We start from the raw sequence: 19,891 nt of genomic DNA, 5'->3' as shown, positions 1-19,891 counted from the left end.
TGTCAACACTCTTTAGAGGCTGGACCTCAAAAAAAAAAAAAGACCCCCAAAAGGGGCAGCAAATTTGAGGATATCTAATGAGGTACTGAAAACATGTTCTAAAGAGGACATGCGGGTACTGGGGGGCACTTTTTTTAGTTCCCTGGACTCTGGAAGGGCATGACTAAAGAAGGTTCAATAGGGCACTTATTAGAAGCCCAGGTTCTTTCATAACCTGGGCTAAAGAGCAGCACCACTTGCGAGAATCAGCAAGGAGTCTAAATCTAAAGAGCCCACACTTAGAAGCACTTGACAGTGTTGACTTGCAGCAATCTCAAATGTCAAAGAGATGTAATCAGGGGATGGGATATATCTCCGTTCGTAGAGTTCTTATGTAGCAAGCATGAAGACCCAGGTAGACTTTTTGGACAAGGGCAAAAAGCAGCCACATTCTTCACCAAAATATCACAAGAACTGTCTCTAGGTCACATACTATAATTCTTCTCCTCTGAAACCTCTTAAGCTAGGTCCACACAGTTCAAATCACCCTCAGCACCACGGTCTTCCATATTCCTGCCAATATGGCCCATTAAGCAGTGCTTAAAGCATTTCACTGCTTTCCTAACCCAAAGTCCTTAAGTCCACATTTCTCCAAATAAAAACATGGTCAGGCCTATCACAGCAATACCTCACTCCTAGTACCTGAGAAGTTTTACACCCCAATAAGTCTCTTTGCTGATGCAGCAATCCAAATCAGACCAAATCAAGGCATATCTAAACAGGCCCAGGTTTAATGGGTAAAATGCGTCCAGATGATTATCTGACCCTCCAGAGAGGAGACCGAAAAAACATGTGTCTGTTTTCGGGGGGACAGTTTATATACCCTGTGGGAGTGGTCTTGAGCATCTCTAGGGGAGGGGAGGTCATCATTTGGTGGACTTTTTGAGATACAGCAGTGTTTGGAGAGAGATGGGGAAGGGGCTTGAGCTGGAGTGTCCACCAGAGCGTCCAGACTCTTTAGGTATATGGGCACCAGGGGCTGGGGTGGAACTTCCACCAGAACAGTGCCAACTTCTGCTTCAGAGTTTCTATTGCTGTGAAGAGACACAATGACCATGGCAACTCCTATAAGGAGAACATTTAATTGGGGGTTAACTTACAGTTTGGAAATTTAGTCCATTGTTTTCCTGGTGGGATGATATGGGTTGTCTTTCTGTATATATGTTGCTTTTGTTGGTTGATGAATTAAGCTGTTTCAGCCAATGGCTTAGCATAGCAAAGCCAGGCAGGAAATTCAAACAGAGATATAGAGAGAGTCAAGCAGGTGCCAGTAGGCCACGGAGGAAACAAGACACGTAGAAATGAGGTATTGCCACGACCGCATGGCAAAACATAGAGCACCCCAAGATCAACATGTGGCAGACGTTCTGACTCAATCTCTCATTGCAATCCTCACCCAATAAAACTGCCATAGTGACTATCTCCTGACCTCGTCTCTCGGGTCCAGCTCACAGTCTCTCCTGTCCATGAGATCTCACTTCAAACTGACCCTTACATGGCTTCCTCAGCTTGGGTGTGACTCCTCTGCACCAGAACAACTCAGCTCTTGGGTTCCTAAGACTTATTGAACACCCTTCTGAATCATGCATGCGGCCTTACTTTCATGGCCATTCTGCCATAAACAAGTCTACGTATGTGCCTATATATTTATTTTTTTATGTACACAAATATATGTGTGTGTGAGAGCTTAAGAGTTAATTTTGGTAATTAAAACTGGAATAAAATTTTAATGATTGTCTATGGCCAACTTTTCAAGCAAAATTAAAATTACTTGGGAAACTGCAGCCAAGCAAGCTGTGGTTTTACTTTTATTCAGTAACTTTAGACGCAGGCAAGCCCATCTGTTTCTGCTCATGACAGAAACGTGTTGAAAGACTTTTACACGAGTACACTGACCCTAGAAATGCAAGCCCCCTCCCACCCTCCCTGCCTGCCTGCCTGCAGTCAGCTGGGGCCAGGCAGGCCAGGGAGCCCAAGCGCTTCTGCCAGTGCAGCCAGCATAGGTTTGTGGGCCAAGGAGGACAGTGTCACCATTGTTCCAGCCAGAGGAGCTAGAGGTAAACACGACTCTTGGGTGGGAGTAGGGCAGGAGGAGGCAGGAGAAGAGCTCTGAGCGGTAATGTGTGCTGTGGCCCTTCTTCCCCAAAGGGCTTCGTGCCGGCTGGTGTCCTGAGATGCTCTAGGCCACTGTTTCTCAATCTTCCTAATGCTGTGACTCTTTAATATTGTTTCATGTTGTAGTGACTCCCGACCATAGAGTTATTTTGTTGCTACTTCATAACTGTAATTTTGCTACTGTTATGACTCATAATGTAAATATCTGATATACAGGATATCTGGTATGTGACACCCCCCCACACCAGGGATCATGACTCCCAGGTTGAGAACCTGATGCTTTAGACAGCCCTTCGTCTACTAGGCTGTGCCATGGACTTCACAGTCTCTGGGTAACAGGAATGTTTTGCAATGGAGGCCTTTCTTTATTCAGTCCTGATGGAGCGTCTTAGCACTGTGCTTTATTTATTATGTAAACAATGTTCTGTCTGCATGTATGCCTGCAGGCCACAAGAGGGCACCAGATTTCATTACAGATGGTTGTGAGCCACCATGTGGTTGCTGGGACTTGAACTCAGGACGTCTGGAAGAACAATCAAGTGCTCTTAACCTCTGAGCCATCTCTCCAGCCCTGGCCTCTTAGTCTTATCCTCTCTTGGGAGCCTCACATCCAGTGAAGATCCTTGGGGATAATAAAGTGTCACAGCCTGGGTGACTTAACCAGACTGGAGGTCTGAGACCAAGGTGTTATCCTTTGATGTCACCTCCTTAGCTTGTGGGTAGCTTTGTCTTCTTTCAGAGTCTGCACATGGTCTTTCTTATGTAAACCCAAAACTGTGGTGAGAGCAAACCATTCCTGTGGCTGGATTCCAGAGAATGACCTGTGCCCATGAGCTCAACCCAGCCTGAGCATCCCTAGGAGAGAGAACCAGGGCCGAAGGTGGGCTGTTTGGGCTCTGACGAAGATGAGGTTGACTAAAGAGAACTTTTCTGTGGTGGGAATACAGAACTCCCTGGCTTTGTAATCCCCTACAGAAAATGATCTAAAGGACTTGCATCCTGAGAGAAATGAAAAACCAGTCAGCGTGACCTAATTGCTTTCCGCCTGAACCACGCTGTTTAGGCTAGGCTGTTTTGAAAAACACTTCATACGTGACAAGGGCCATCGCAGGAGCTGATAACAACTGGGAGAGCATTGCCTCAAGAATAGCCAAGAACTGACCAATTAAAAATATGTCCATAGTATGCTTCATCTATATACCCCAAGGACAGATAGGAATGGGCCAACTGAGAACGTACTTATGTCCATACTTCATTTGCATAATAATATCATGCTTATTGCATTTCACACCCTTTTGTAATCATTTGCTGCCCTCAGTTAGGTCTGGGTATGCAAATTAGGTGAGAACTGGTCGTCCTGTAAGATTGTCTATAAAAAGTCTTGTAATCTCTAGAAGGCAGCTCCTCCCGCCCTCACTGCCTTGAGTGTGCTGGAAGAGTTCCCTGCCTAGACTAGTACTGTGCTTTGGAATAAACCTTGCTTTTTGCATCCAAGTCCCGGATCTCTGGTGGTCTTTTTGGGGGGCAAGAGTCTGGGCACAACGATCCCTCATACCCCAGTGCAACACCAAGGCAGAGGTTGGATGTCCCCTGCTGAGGGCTGCTCAAGAGTTTCTGGCTGTGCTGAGGCTCGGGTGTGTTCCCCTCACATAGGAGCCCACAGATTCTACATTGGGCAAAATTGCCAGCTCTCCAGTATACTTCCCTGGGATCAGGCACCGAAGTGGGTGTTGTGTGGTCCTCCCTGATCTTCCCCACAGCCTCTAGCCATCACACTTCTCAGAGAAGATGAAATCAGCTTAGAGAAATAACCTTACGTCAAGAAAGATGCTGGAGCAAGGATTGCAAGTTGGGCAAGGGAGACCTACTGTGTGTGGCTGCACACACCTGTTTCCTTGCCTTTGAGAGGAAGAGGTTGGAGGATCAGAAGTTCAAAACCTACCTGGGCTGCAGGACATGGGACAGGGGATGAGGTGGAGGAGGTGGAACCTGAGGGAATGACTTAGAAATGAAGTTTTTGTGTTTGTTTTTTTCTTTTCGAGACAGGGTTTTTCTATAACTTTGAAGCCTGTCCTGGAACTCCCTCTGTAGACCAGGTTGGCCTCAAACTCACAGAGATCCACCTGTCTCTGCCTCCTGAGTGCTGGAATTAAGGTGTGGGCCACCACCATGCAGTGAAATGGAGCTATTACATGTGTCAGGCCCTGGTTCGATCCTCAGCAGCCCACAAACACATCTGAACAAGTGGGCTGTGTAGTTTGGGGTCAGCTTAGGCTACATGGCAGGTCCTCCCCTGCTCAGCTTCACCAGGTCCGTCTCCCTCACATTGGGACAGTGGACCACAGGCCTGGGTCACTCTAAAGACCACATTTACAATTTCTCTTCATTTCTGTATATGTCCTTCTCTTTGTGGGGAGTGAGTGCTCACTCTCCCAGGCTCCCCTGCCTCCCAGTTTGAGAAGGGAGAGGGCAGGTGAATGGGATGGGGCTGGCCCAGATCCCAGAGAAGTGGCTTCCACATGGCTGAACAGAGCTTCAGGCAGAAGCTCACAAAGCGAGGCTTTGATGGCTGCCCACAGGCTGGGCCTCTCCCCTCTCCCTCAGGATGTTCTGCTTGTTTCACTCTGGGCCTCTTGTGAGCCTGATTTGATGGAAACAGTGGGTCTGAGAAGTTCCTTGTGACACACTAATCCGAGCTTGCTGACCTGACCACACCTCCAAAGGAGGCAGTTTCCAGAGCGCCAGAACAATTCAGAGGCTCCCGCAGTCCCAAGGACGAGCTGTCAGGTAAGTGAGTCAGTAACAAGGCTGGCAGGGAGCATAAGACAGTGTGTGGGGGTGAGTGGTCGGGTGGGGTGGGGCTCACCACCTCTCAGACTGCTCTGGTTGCTTGAAAAGCAGTGTGCCGTTCTTCAGGGTGAGCCAGACCCTTCTACAGGCAGACTCAGCACGTACAAATGTGGAGTACCTAATTCAATTAGAACTGCAGATGATCAAATACCTTTTATGTGCTGTATTTGTAATTAACTGTGTTTTATTTGCCAATTCTAAATGGCAGAGAACGACGATGTGGAGCTGGGGGGAGCATATTTTCATGACATACGTGCATACAGATCCTGAATAAGCACTTTATAAAAATAAGAGCTAACTCCTTCTCTGTGCTGACTTTAATCTTCTATTTCTAAGATCTGGGTCTTGTGCTCGTGATCTGCTTATCTGGCTGAGGGTATCCACTAATCCCTCTCAAGTTCTTTAGTCTTGCTTTGCTTTGTTTGTTTGTTTGAGACAGGGTCCCCCCCCCCCCCCCCCCCCCCGCATAGTCCTGACTGTGTTGGAATGTCCTATGTAGATCAGGCTAGCTTCAAATGCAAAGATCCAAGTGCTGGGATTAAAAAGGTACACCACCACACCACCATGCCCAGCTTTTGCTTTTTGTTTTTTGAGATAGAGTCTCCTGTAGTGCAGGCTGGCTTTGAACTCACTATTTAGCCGAGAATAACCTTAACCTCTGATCCTCTTGCCTCTCTCTCCCAAGTGCTGGCATTATAGGTGTGTGCCACTGTACTCCATCCTTGGTCTTTATGCCCATATGTTCGGACAAATGTCTGCTCTCCAAAAAGTTGGCTTGTATTTGGTTTCTTTTTTTTAAAGATTTATTTATTATGTATACAACATTCTGCCTCCATGTAATGCAAATCTCATTACAGATGGTTGTGAGACACCATATGGTTGCTGGGAATTGAACTCAGGACCTTTGGAAGGGCAGCCAGTGCTCTTAACCGCTGAGCCATCTCTCCAGCCCATATTTGGTTCCTATAGGCAGATTCAAGCTCCCAGAATTCCCTTGTCCTTGAAAGGCTATGGTAGGGAAAGGACAGATCCAGAAGGTGGGAGACACTCAGTCTCTGGGATCCTCAAGTTTTAGTGGACAAATTGGGTTCATTTTGGTGTGATGCTAAGAAAGGGAGAGTGGGCTCTGTTGTAGAGCAAAATTCCACTCTAGATTATGTCCCAAAAACCCTGTGGTCGTCATGACAATGGCTTTGGGTAGATGCTATTGCCCTCAATCTGCTCTCAGTCTCAGTCAAAATTAAATAACTTCCCTATGGTCACACAGGCGGCAAAAGCCAGTTTCAAATCCAGATCTCTCTAGCCTACAAGGTTTCGGTCACTCACACACACACACACACACACACACAGGAGCTTGCACAGAGATGACACAACTGGATGCATCAAAGAGATTCAGTGTCAGGTAGACACAGGTTCAAGTCCCAGCTACTTAGCAGCTATGAGTATATAGCTGAGCTGACCAAATGACTCTGGTCATGGGTAGAAACAGAACTGAAGATCTTCACAGTCACTTGGGGACATAGGCCTGGGAGGAGAAAGTCTGGGAACATATGGGCCATGACTGAAATCTGTTCTGGTGGCCCAGGGCTGCTGGTGTGCACGTTATTCAATTACATCTCACAACCCTTCCATCCCAGCAGGGAATAGTCAAGACTCACGTGAAATCACTCAACTTGCAAGTGTGAAAGACAGGGTTTGAACCCAGGACCCACATCCAGCTGCCCCAGACTGCTCCTTGCTGCCTACCGGAGTCACAGCTTAGGTAGGTATCCGGTCCCCGGCTTCCTTGGGCTGTGTTACCACCGATAAGTCGCTTACACTCCTGGCTCTGGTTTTCCTTAGCTAAAACAGGAACGCCTGGCTCTGAGACAATGAATTTGAAAGTTCTTAGTGTGCCACCTAGCCCTGAACACACAGCCAGGCCTGGTGGCATCATGGCTCGCCATTGCTCGAATGCACTGGGGACAGAGTCATCCCCTGGGCTGAGAGGTTTCTGGGGTGCCCATTTGCACTGGGGAAGGAAGGCTTCCAGAACGGAAAAGAGGTTCCCTTATTATCGTGACCTGGCCCTGTAGCTGAGAATGGGATCCATTTCTGGTTTATTCCTAGCTAGCCACAGCTGGAGTAGGGTGTGAGTGGTGTGTTCCTTCCAAAGGCATGTTCCCAAAGTGTACCCCAGGAACCTTGTCCTTCAGAGCTGGGTGGGGGAGGGGGGACCCTAATTTGAGCTCTCTAGTCAGAATCTCAGGAACCAGGACCCATGCATCTGAATTTCTGGCCAATCACCTAGCAGGGGTGGGGGGATTGAATGCTTGAGAGCCACTGTTCTAGGACAAACAGAACAATTCCTTCAATATCGCCACAGTCCTGACTGGGGACAGGCCATCTGGAGAGGCCAGGGCAGAGCAAACAGGTTCTTTCTTTCCCCTCAGTGTCTTCGAGAGGCAATATGTCAGAGGGGGTGAGTAGCCTGGGCTCTTCTTCCCTTGTTTCCTTCCTCCCTACACTGTGACCATCTCTCTGGGGCCCCTCATCTGCCAAAGGGAGGAGGCTTAGCAAAGTTCTTGGCCAAAGGGAGTATGCAAGATCTCAGCAAGCCCCCTATGCCAGTGGTCCTGGCTGTTGGAGTGGGGGCTGGGGTGGAGCTGTCCGACCTTCCACATGACTCCTCTCTGCTCAGGTGGGCACATTCCGAATGGTCCCTGAAGAGGAGCAGGAGCTCCGGGCACAGCTGGAGCAGCTCACAACCAAGGACCATGGTCCCGTCTTTGGCCTGTGCAGCCAGCTCCCTCGCCACACTTTGCAGAAGGTGAGGTGCCAGAGTGGGAGCGGGTGAAGCGCTGTCTGGGGCAACCTGATAAGGAGCACCATAGGGATGGGGTGGGCAGAGCAGAATCCTTTCTCCTTCCTGCTGCCTCAAGTCTGGGAGGTCACTGAGTGAAGGGAGGGGGCCGTCCTCCTCCTTGGGGAACTAGGACAAGAACACATCACCTCTAGCCCCCTTAGCCTGCTCTTCTGGGAGACGGGCAGAACACCAGCTTGCCAAGTATAGTGGTTCATGCCTGTAGACCCAGTACTTGGGAGACAGAGGTTGGAGAATTATAGTTTTAAAGCCAGCCTGGGTTACATATAGAGATCCTGTCTCAAACAAACAAACAAACAAAAAACAAAACAAAAAAAAACCGGATTGGGGTGTGACTCATTTGGCAGTTGTCTAAAGTCCCTGAGATTCTGTGTTCCTCCTCCATTGTCACATAAAACTGGGCATGGTAGCACATGCCTGTAATCCCAGCACTCGGGAGGTACAGGCAGGATCAGCAGTTCAAAGTCAACCTTGGCTCTACGTCAAATTGAGGTCAGCCTGGCTTAGAAACGTTGTCTCACAAAACAAACCAAAGGTTGGGTGGTGGCGGCGCACGCCTTTAAATCCCAGCATTTTGGAGGGAGAGGCAGGTGGATCTCTGTGAGTCTGGGGCCAGCTTGGTCTACAAGGCAAGTTCCAGGACATCCAGGGCTATTACACAGAGAAACCCTGTCTCGAAAAACAAAAAAAACCCAAACAAAACAAAAACCCAAAACAGACAAACAAACAAAACACAAAACAAAACAAAAATAAGGGCTTGGTGAGGTGGCTCATTGACTAAAAGGCATTTGCCATCAAACCTGAGCAAACGAGTTTTATCCCAAATACACAGCTCCCACAAGTCATCCTTTGGCTTCCACATGAACATCCTGTGTGCCCCCTAAACATACATGTAAAAACACATAAATGCAAAAGGCAACTAAAAACACAGAACAAAATAATAAATAAAAAACAAAGGAACCCCCGCAATGAGTCATGGCAAAAATCAAACACACAGTGTAGGGCTGGAGAGATGGCTCAGCGGTTAAGAGCACTTGTTGCTCCTGCGGAGGATCCGGGTTGGATGCCTAGTACCCAGTGGTGGTCCACAGCTTTTCATAACTCCAGTTCCAGGGGACCCGATGCCTTCTTATGACCTTCTCAGGCAGGCACCAAGATCGCATATGGTACACAGACATATGTGCAGGCCAAACACTCACATATGCAATGAATAAAGTCAGTAAATTAAACACACACACAATGTATCTAGAGGACCGAGCAGGGTGTCGGCTAAGAGCACAGTACACACGGGCATTTGTTAGAAAATCATTGCTGTCAATATCTCGCATCCAGGCTGAGCAGTTTGACACTCTCCAAAAGCAAATGTCTATGAGAAAGCAGCATGCCACTCCTTGACCCTGGAGGGCACAGGAGAAGTAAGGCTCAAACTGCGGCACCCTGGGCTCTCCCAGCAGGCCAATTTGGATTTGAGCCTTCCCACACTCGCCCTGTTCCTCACTAGCACCTCTAAGGTAACTTCTGCCCCATCTCACCCTGTTCCAGGCCAAGGATGAGCTGAATGAGAAGGAGGAGACCCGGGAGGAGGCCGTGAGGGAGCTACAGGAGCTGGTACAGGCTCAGGCAGCTTCAGGGGAGGAGTTGGCCCTGGCGGTGGCAGAGAGGGTCCAGGCCAGGGACAGCGCCTTTCTCCTGCGCTTCATCCGTGCTCGCAAGTTCGACGTGGGCCGCGCTTATGAGTTGCTCAAAGGTAAGGCCTGAGCTGGAGGGCTGGCCCTGCCAGGCAAGAGGACGTTTTGAGGAGGGTGTCTGCCCTTTCCACAGTAAAGAAAACTCTCTTATGCTGTGACATAGTCACTGTCTCCATATACTTCATGTGAGTGCGTATGCACACACATGGGTGCACATGTGTGTGAACGGAGTAGTCCTTAAGATCACTTAGGCACTGTCAGCTGGTGGATGGATGGACAGACAGATGGATAAATGGATGGATGGATGGATGGATGGATGGATGGATGGATGGATAGATGAACAAAATTAGATGGTAAAGGCCAGATTCCTAGAAGAATCTCTTCTCTGTCAGTCTTGGAACTCAGTGAGTAGAATTCAGGTACCACATTTAGGCGACGAAGGAAGGTGTTTCCTTTGGATCCCCACCTTTGGCTCTGGGATGTTCCAGGTGGTGAAGTCGTGCCTCCTGCATGTACTTACCCGACACTAAACTTCAACCCCAGTGGACCCAAAGATGGTGCTTACCTTGGGGATGGGGAGCTGGGACAGAACTGCCACGGGCATGCTGGGTGGAGAAACGCATTTCCTGAAGAAATCAAGTCTTTGGTGTCTACAGAGGGAAGGGCTGAAGAGGAAGAAGCGGCCTGCAGCCTACTGCCTTTCCGTTTTTACTTTTCTCCTCTGTACCCAGATGTCAAGTCAGTGCCGCCCTGGGCCCGCCGCTGCTTTAGGGCATTGAGCTCAAGCAGCCCATGCTGTTGTGTGTGTGTAGAACTTACATTCTCTTGGTGGGAATAATACACCTGATGGCTAGAACACCTAGGTAGAGTTTGAGTGGCAAGGGGCAAGGAGAAGAATGAGCAGTCGGCTATGAAGGGCCAAAGATCGAAGCTGCCAATGAAGTATCTAGAAAGGCTCCCACGGCAAAGGAAGACCTGAAAATAAACCCCAAGGAAATTAGACACCTGTGTAACTAGGCTGAGGGCACAGCAAGGCAAATGTGAGGCAGGATAGGGGTGGAATGTTCAGTCGGGCGGTGGTGGCGCACGCCTTTAATCCCAGCACTTGGAGGGAGAGAGGCAAGTAGATCTCTGTGAGTTCGAGGCCAGCCTGGTCTACAAGAGCTAGTTCCAGGACAAGCTCCAAAGCTACAGAGAAACCCTGGGAGGGGAATGAAGAATGGAATGTTCTAGAACAGCAGCAAAGTGTTGGCAGCTTTTTAACATTGTTCCCTAAACCCCTCCAATGGGCCCCAGCTTGGGGGCACAGATGGCCACAGGAAGGCAGGGACCTGTTCATGGACAGTAAGAATGGTATTTGTGGGCAATGTAGGCACTGCCCGAATTAGGAAGAGCCTCTGAGTCTAGCTGGGGCCTTGAGTTATCTTCCCAGGCTTTTCCTCAGCACTGCCCAGTCACCCACTCAGTTGGCCCTGTGCCCAGTTGACAGCCTGTGCCTTGTCCCCAAGGGAAGGGACCTAACACATATGATCACTTTCAGATGAAGGACTGTACCTCACTAGGTGAACATTGTGAACCATGTGTAATTGCCCCAACATTTGTGGGGGGACAGGTCAATCTCGTGGAAAGAAAACTTGGGGCGCAGACAGCTGGCTCTCCTGTTATACGCAGACAGCGGCCAGGATTCTCACCATGTGCCGCCTGAGAAGGTGGGTGAGCGTGACTGGAATGGCCTCCAGAATGGCTCCTTAACTCTCCCTCTTGCAGGTTATGTGAACTTCCGGCTCCAGTACCCTGAGCTTTTCGACAGCCTGTCCATGGAGGCCCTCCGCTGCACTATCGAGGCCGGTTACCCTGGCGTCCTCTCCAGCCGGGACAAGTACGGCCGAGTGGTTATGCTCTTCAACATTGAAAACTGGCACTGCGAAGAAGTCACCTTTGATGAGGTCAGCTGGGTTCTCTGTCCTAACTGTTGTCTTTGTTGTTGGATTGACCAGGAGGCAAGGTCTGTGGAGGGACAAGGGCAGGCAGCCACCTGCCACCAGGCCTTTTCCACATGGGGAGAGAATCCCTGGGGTGTTCCAGGAGAGCAGGGAAGTCCCACGGCTTTATAGGTAGAGCCCACTGGCCTGGTTATCCCCAGCAACACCAACTGGGGACAGCAACTATGGGCCAGGAGCTGACGGAAACCCTGCCAGACACTGAAAGCTGAGAGCAACAGAGAAACGAGGATCAGAGGGCTGTGGGCTGGAAGATTCTGGAAGATACAGGTTCTGCCCTACTTAACTATCTGCTTTCCATGTGCTCCTATGTTTAAGCCTTTAAGAGGGCTGACTAAGGGAAAGAAGGATTTTCCTTTATTCTTTTCTTCTTTCTTTCACTTTTCCTCCTTTCTTACTTTTGTTTTGAAACGGTCACGGGTATCCCAGGCTGGCCTGGAATTCACGATGTAGTTAAGGATCGCGTTCAAACTTGTGCTTCCCTTACTATGTTGGGGTTTACAGGCCTGTGCCAACATACCTGGTTTTAGGCAGTGTTGGGGATCAAACCCAGCGCTTTACACATTCTAGACGGGTACTCTACCAAGTGAGCCGAGTTCCCAGCCTTCTCCTGTGTTTCTAAGTATACTAGTGTATGTAAATACAGGGGACTGTCTTCTTCACCTTTTCTACTTTTTAGACCCCAGGCTTGAAGAAGAAATTAGATTCCACTGGCCAGCCCTTCGCTCTCGTTAAATGGTGATGGAAATAGCCAACATCTCTACCTTATGTCGGCTCTTATTAAGGGTGTTACTAGGCCTTCGCAGTAACAAGATACTACATATAGAATTAAAGCTTTTAAAAAAAAGAAAGACATATTATTTTGGGGAGGAGGGTTGGAGAGACGGCTCAGCGGTTAGAGCATTTGCTGCTCTTGCAGAGGACCTGAGTTCTATTCTCAGCACGCAGGCCAAGCTGCTCACAGTCTCCTGTTACTCCCGCATCAGTGGCACCAACATCTTCATCATGAATAAATAATAATAAAAATTAAAACAAGCTAGGCAGTGGCGATGCACACCTTTAGTCCCAGCTACACAAAGAAATCCTGTCACAGGGTCTCTTCTGCCTGGCTTATTTTAAATAAAATGTGTGCGCTAGTTCCTGGAGAAGCCAGAGGCATCAGCTCCCCTGGAGCAGGAGTTAAACTTAGAGGTAGTTATGAGCCAGCCCCCTGATGTGGGTACTGAGATCCAAACTCAGGTCCTCTGTAAGAACAGCAAGCTCTCTTAATCACAAAGCTATCTCTCTAGCTCCAACTAAAGGTATATTTTTTTAGAGAAAAAAAATTAAAAAACATGCACTTTTCTTATTATGTAAACAGTATCTATTCTTTTTAGAATATGCAAAAATTGAAAACTTAAAATCATTTATAATTCTGTGACCTAGATTTTTTCTTACCTCTGTATTCTTCCAACTTATTTTACACACACACACACACACACACACACACACACACACAATTTATATAACTGTGGGATCATCAGTCATCAGTTTCTCTCTGTAATTTTGGAGCCTGTCCTGGAACTTACTCTGTAGACCAGGCTGGCCTTGAACTCACTGAGATCTGTCTGCCTCTGCCTCCTGACTGCTGGGATTAAAGGCGTGTGCCACCATTGCCAGGCTTTCCTTAGTCATTCTTGGTGGCACAGGCCCATACACCCATCTGCTAGGGAGGCTGAGGCAAGAGGACTGATTATAGATTTAAAGCTTGTCTGGACTACAGAGTGAGTTCAAAGCCAGCCTGGGTCACTTAGTAAGACTGCCTAAAAATGCAAAGGGAAAAGAGAGCTGGTGATACCGTTTAGTAATCTACAGTACCCTGGGTTCAGTCCCCAGTACTGAAAAAGAGATGGGGGAGAGAAGAAGGGAAGGAATGCAGAGAGAGAGGGAGGGGGAAAGAAACGGAGGGAGAAGGAGAGGGAGGGAAGGAGGAAGGAAGGAAGGAAAGAAGGAAGGAAGTAGGGAGGAATGGAGGAAGAGAGGGAAGGAGGGAAAGATGGAGGGAAGGAAGAAGGATCAGGGAAACGTGGAATCCAACAGGCAGGATAATGGCGGTCAGAGCTACAATTCCAACACTCAGGAGTTGGTGGAAGGAGGACCTCTTGTTCAAAGCTAGCCTGGGCTAAACACGTTTTCAAGGCCAGCCTGAGCTACAAAGTTAGACCCTGTAAAAACAAGAAATCCAAGGGCTGGAGATACAGCTCAGTAGCATAGATCTTGCCTAGCGCGACCAAGACTCCACCATTGATTTCTGGCACCAACAAATGAACTAAGGCAGAACAAAATCAACACGAGACTTTTCTGTGCTATGAAATATCATGAAGAGTCCCCCATATTGTTAATGATTTACCGCTTCACAGTAGTCCGTCGCTTAAATAAATCTACCTTCATTTCACTCCTCTCTTACTGGATACTCAGGTCGTTTCTAGTGGTTTCCAACATTATAAAAGTGCTGGGATAGACTCAGTGGCTTCTAATCATGAACATGACATCTGGTGTTATTTTATTAGCATGTATTCTGGGAGGGGGGCATGTGTGGCAAATGTCTGCAGCGAGGAAGGTGCCAGTTGGCTCTCTACCCGGGACCCTGAGATTTAATCACCTCTGTGGGTTGGATCTTAAACCCTGCTTGCTGTGCTCCCGGCTTTGTGAGGCTTGAGATCAACTCTGGGGCTTATGACCGAGCCACACACCCAGCCCCCGCGCTTCTAGATTTTGCAGGCATATTGTTTCATTTTGGAGAAACTGCTGGAGAATGAGGAAACACAAATCAATGGCTTCTGTATCGTTGAGAATTTTAAGGGCTTCACCATGCAACAGGCGGCGGGACTCCGCCCCTCGGATCTCAAGAAGATGGTGGACATGCTCCAGGTGAGACCTTGGAATCTGCCCCGTGGGAACCTTTCACAGGTGGTTTCCCAGTTTCCACGATGCAGGAAGAAACCCGAGGAGTTGACAATCTAGTGTCATACAGAGCAGTGACAAGTCATCTCAACAGTCAACAACCATCTCACTTGCATGGTGATTGAGTCTGTTAAGTAGATGGTAATGAGTTCGTTGACTCCTTGAGAGGATTCTCCTCCATATCCTCTGCTTCATCTTACAAACCTGGAAATTGAGGCTTGGAGGTTAAGTGACTTTGCAAGGTCACACACAGTAGAGTGGCAGAGGCTGGATTTGACTCCATGCGAGTGATCCTGGAACCTCAGGCTGTCTGGCCATGTATATCCTGCCGTCTCTTTTTGCTTGTGAGTTTATCCTGAGGATAGCACATCACCAGTCCCCTTATGAGTCCTTTATATACAGATAACCCCCATTCTCTTCCTTGAGCTACCTTATATTTTCCCTGTGTGTGTTGGGAAAGAAGAGGCTGGAGATATGGGTATACATGGCAGTTGCTGAAGGACAAGGAGGTTTGACAATGATGTCCTTACATTTGGTCTATAATGGTTTGCCATCCACCCAGTACACAAGTGGTTTGAAAAAACCTCAATCACTCTGATTGGGGATATGGCTCTATTCCTAGCACTGGTCATTGCAGCACATGCCTGTAATTCTAGCACTCAGAAAGAAGAGGCAGGCTTTAGACACATGAGATCATGTCTCGCAAAACCAATAAATAATACTAACACACCACACACCAAATACCAAAACACACACACCAAATAACAATACATAGAACACACACACACATACACACACAGAGAACACACACCCCAAACACATAATCACCAAATAACCAAGCAAGGCTACCATTTTATCCTTTAAAACAAATTATTTCTAGGGTTTCAGTTTTGTTTTTGTTTTGCATCATGGAACAGCTTTAGGCTGTGTAACTTGCAGGGATTCCTCCCTATACCTTGGAGCCAAAGTGAAGCCAAAGTTCTCAGGTGGCTGGCCCTGGGATGAGCTATACTCAGGTCAACATGTGATACTGCACAAATCAGTCCTCACTATATGGGGAGAGCCTGTGTCTGTGTGTGTGCATGTATGTGTGTATGTGTGTGTGTCCATGCATGTGTGCAATGTGTGAGCATATGTGTGTGCATGTATGTGTGTCCGTGTATGTGTGCATTGTGAGCGTGTATGTGTGCACGTGTGTGCATGTGTGAGCATGTGTGTGTGTGCTGATAAGTAGGAGCCTCAGAGTCCACTGGGGCAATGAGGTGATGGGATCTCTCTCTCTCTCTCTCTCTCTCTCTCTCTCTCTCTCTCCCTCCCTCCCTCCCTCTCCAGGATTCATTCCCAGCCAGGTTTAAAGCTATCCACTTCATCCACCAGCCATGGTACTTCACCACCACCTATAATGTGGTCAAGCCCTTCTTGAAGAACAAGTTGCTACAGAGGGTGAGTTCATGTCTGCCTCCTGAGCCTCCTCAGACACTGCACACTGGTCCTGAGTTGAGTGGACAACCCGCTCCCACAGTTCCACACGGAGGACTGTAGAGAAAGGCGTCAGGCAAAGACAGCCCACAGCAGCTTTGTCCTCCCCTCCTCCCTCTTCCTTCCATCAGTTGCCCCGCTCACTTCCCTGCAGGTCTTTGTCCACGGAGATGACCTCGACAGCTTCTTCCAGGAGATTGACGAGAACATCTTGCCTGCTGACTTTGGGGGTACACTGCCCAAGTACGATGGCAAGGTGGTTGCTGAGCAGCTCTTTGGCCCCCGGGTCCAAGTTGAGAATACAGCCCTGTGAGGAGACACCCTACCATATGATCTGTGTTAGCATCTTAGCCCTTCCTCAGCTTTCCTGAACCCAAGACTGGGAACAGAAATGCCCGAGGTGACTGTGGCTTCCCCAAACTTCCTAGGTTTAGGAGAGCTTGAGTAGAGGGTAGCTGAGGCGAGGGAGTTATAGTCCCACCTGCCTCTGCAGTTACAGGGCAGTGACAATCCTGTGAGAAGCTGGATTTCAAAGGCTAATTAGGCTTCTCCGCCATTTCCTTTGTAGCCGCTTTGATACTTCGTGTGTGTAAGGTGGAGTTGGAAGCCCACTCACAATTCTGTATAAAAGAAGGGAGGCTTGAAGCACTAATGGTTTGACAAACTCAGCAGCTGCAGCAGGCAAGGGGTTTCCCACCCAGAATTCCAGGGAGGGAGCAGCCTCGAAACAGTCACATTTGGGAGTGACCTGCTGCTGAGTGCCCTAGGAGCTAAGAGCCTAAGATCTTTCCAGGGTGGAGGTCACATCCCTTCCTCTCCACCTAGCTTAGGTGTGGTCCTTGGGGTGGGCTCCCCTTCACTAGAAGGTCTCTTTGCCTTGTTGGGTGGGTTTTGCTTAAATTTGTATTATCTTCTCTAAGCACCTAGTCCTTGATAGACAAATAAAGCCATTCTTTGTCCATGTCAAGCTCTTTTTTTTTTTTTTTTTTTTTGGTTTTTCGAGACAGGGTTTCTCTGTGGCTTTGGAGCCTGTCCTGGAACTAGCTCTGTAGACCAGGCTGGTCTCGAACTCACAGAGATCCGCCTGCCTCTGCCTCCCGAGTGCTGGGATTAAAGGCGTGCGCCACCATCGCCCCGCCGTCAAGCTCTTTTGTGATGAACTTATGGCTTATTTAGGGTTTCCATGGCTGTGATAAAAACAGTGACCAAAAGCAACTTGGAGAGGAAAGGATTTAACAGTCTGTAGTCCATCATTGGGGGGGGAGGCGGGAGGGCAAGAACTCAAGGCAGGAACTGGAGCAAAGAACATAGAGGAGTGCAGCTTCCTGGCTTCTCCTTATGACTTGATCAGCCTGTTTTATTTGTCGAAAATAACTTATTTAACTTTATTTTCTGTGCATTGGTGTGAAGATGTCAGATCTCCTGGAGCTGGAGTTATAGACACCTTTTTTTTTTTTAAAGGTGGCACTGTGCTTTATTTATTTATTATGTAAACAATGTTCTGTCTGCATGTATGCCTGCAGGCCACAAGAGGGCACCAGAGCTCATTACAGATGGTTATGAGCCACCACGTGGTTGCTGGGAATTGAACTCAGGACCTCTGGAAGAGCAGCCAGTGCTCTTAACCTCAGAGCCATCTCTCCAGTCCTTTATAGACAGCTTTGAGCTGCCATGTGGGTGCTGGGAATTGAACTCAGGTCCTCTGGAAGAGTAGTCAGTGCCACTGAGCCATCTCTCCAGGCCCCAGCCAGCTTTCTTATAGCAGCCAGGATTACCAGCCAAGTGTGTCACCACCCACAGTGGGCTGGGTCCTCCCACATCGATCATCAATCAAGAAAAGGGCCCCCAAGGCCAGTCTGGTGGGGTATTTTCTCAGTTGAGGTTTCCTCTTCCAAAAAGACTCTAGTTTGTGTCAAGTTGATATAAAATAAGTTGGCACAGCTTACATTTCCCGAGTCTGCATGTTTTGACAAATACAAATGTTTTCCTCCCATGGATCTGGCTTCCACAAGTGCACAGTGATTTCTGGGTGCTCGTTTTTGTAAGTGAGACTTCCCGTCAGAACCTCTGCTTGCTGGGTGTGTGATTTTTCTCTCAGGCAGGCACTGCCTCCTCGGGGCACGGGGCCCCTACGCATTGATTGCTACTTCTCCAGAAATACTTTCTTGCTAGTAGCAGGCATTCATCCCAGATGTTGTCTGGCCAGTGCTGGTGGCCTGAGGTGAGGGTTGACTGGCCTGGTTGATTGCCTGCATACCACCAAGGAAAGAATCATCATCTCTTGCCTGTGGGGTCACTGTTTCCTTCTGCACATGAAGAATTCGTGGTGCTGTGTACCTGCTGTAGGCATTTCAACTGTTGGCTGAATTCTGAGGTCAGGCCAATCCCATCTGCTTTCACACCTTTGAGAATTTCTCTGACCTACAAGTTCTCTTTCTGACATTTCAGTGAGGCTGTAGAAATGTATATATGAACACACATCTATATGAATATACATATCTTCTTGTTTTCTTTCTTGCTTTTTTTTTTTTAAGACAGGGTCCCTTCTGTATTCCCGGTTGGCCTTTTACTTGTGGCAATCCTTCTGCTTCAGCCTCCTGTGAATGCCAGAAAGATGGAAGCCTCTCGGGTAAGGAACACTAACTGTAAAGCTCAGCAGGGAAAGATGTAAGAAACGGCACAGGCTCGGTGAGGTGGGTCGTAGGGTAAAGCAGGTTTGCCACAGAACTTGATAACCTGAGTTCAATCACCAAGACACATGTGGTAGAAGGAGAGAACCAACCCCTACAAGTTGTCCTCTGACCTCCACAGGCACTCAAACACCATCATACACACACACACTAAAATGCGAAAAATAATTTAACGAATTAATGTAGTGGAACGCTCAGACTTGCTGATTTGTGGTAGCTCCACATTGCAGACATATTCTGACCAGGAATTGTGACTAGGAAGCTCTCAGGGTAACCTTGGCTCCTACTTGAGCCCCAAGAGGATGCTGGAGTTCATCTGAAGTCAGCAAGGCAAGGATCTTAGCTCAGGGATTCTCATAACAAGAGGACTCAGTGGCTTTTTATGGGAGAAGTCATAGATTGGGACCCAGTGAGGCTGCTCTGTGTATTCACACTGCCCCCTAGTGGCCTTGCATGGCACAGCCTAAGGGCATGGACAGGAAAGGTAGAGGTGATGGGCAGTGGGGCTGCCTTGTCTGGGAAAGATGATCCTGCCATTAGGAGAACATGTGGGGAGACCTCGAATGTTAAAACTGACTTCTTCAAGCCCCGTAAGATTGGAGTCCCTCTCTCCCCCATATCTGTGATTTCTCAAGGGTTCCACCCTCCTGCACTAATGTGATACAGGAAGGCCAATAAAATACTCTTGAAAGCCGCAGGAATGGGGACAAAGAACCACAAGTTTTATGACAACCATTTGGGCCACATAGTAGCATCCTTCTGGAGACATCTGTCAGGGGGCAGAGATTTGGCTACAGACTAACTGGAGCAGGATATGGGCTGGAAGATTGCAGCTGTGTATTTCGGCCCTCCTTGTGTGTGAAACTTCGCAGAATTTGGATGACAGATTCTGAAGGTCACTCATCCAGGTGCGGGTGGAGAGAGTCCTCGCTCCAGAGACTCTGAACTGAGTTGGCCATTGCCTGGGGCTTAGAGTCACCAGGTGATGGTAGATCAGTGCAGCCCGTTCTAAGGCTCCTGGAGGCAGCATGTGCTTTTGTCTTATGTCAAGAGAGAGAGATACGCCAGGGGGGTGCATTGACCACTCTGCTCCTATTTCTCAGGGTGGGGGAGCACAGCTCTGGACCTGGAAGCTTTCAGACTCCCCTGAAACTTGCCAGATCTCCATTCCAGGGGATACTTCAAGGAAGCCAGCATTGCTGTGTTTGGGAGTCTGCAGGGATT

At 48.5% G+C, this 19,891-nt stretch overlaps 1 protein-coding gene across 1 annotated transcript; it reads left to right on the top strand.

The window, feature by feature from the left end:
- Positions 1–4,789: 4,789 nt before the first annotated feature.
- Positions 4,790–16,942, top strand: Rlbp1 (retinaldehyde binding protein 1). Its single transcript, XM_075952568.1, has 9 exons — positions 4,790–4,941; positions 6,645–6,766; positions 7,437–7,465; positions 7,685–7,813; positions 9,410–9,614; positions 11,323–11,501; positions 14,307–14,465; positions 15,831–15,941; positions 16,132–16,942. Exons 3-9 carry the CDS (start codon positions 7,454–7,456, stop codon positions 16,288–16,290), a joined length of 954 nt encoding a protein of 317 aa, XP_075808683.1. The 5' UTR covers positions 4,790–4,941; positions 6,645–6,766; positions 7,437–7,453; the 3' UTR covers positions 16,291–16,942.
- Positions 16,943–19,891: the final 2,949 nt, after the last annotated feature.

This window comes from Microtus pennsylvanicus, chromosome 18 (genome assembly GCF_037038515.1).
Source record: "Microtus pennsylvanicus isolate mMicPen1 chromosome 18, mMicPen1.hap1, whole genome shotgun sequence".
NCBI classification, from domain to species: domain Eukaryota; kingdom Metazoa; phylum Chordata; class Mammalia; order Rodentia; family Cricetidae; genus Microtus; species Microtus pennsylvanicus.
The sequence above is the reverse complement of the archived record's forward strand: the minus strand, read 5'-3'. Positions and strand labels throughout refer to the sequence as shown.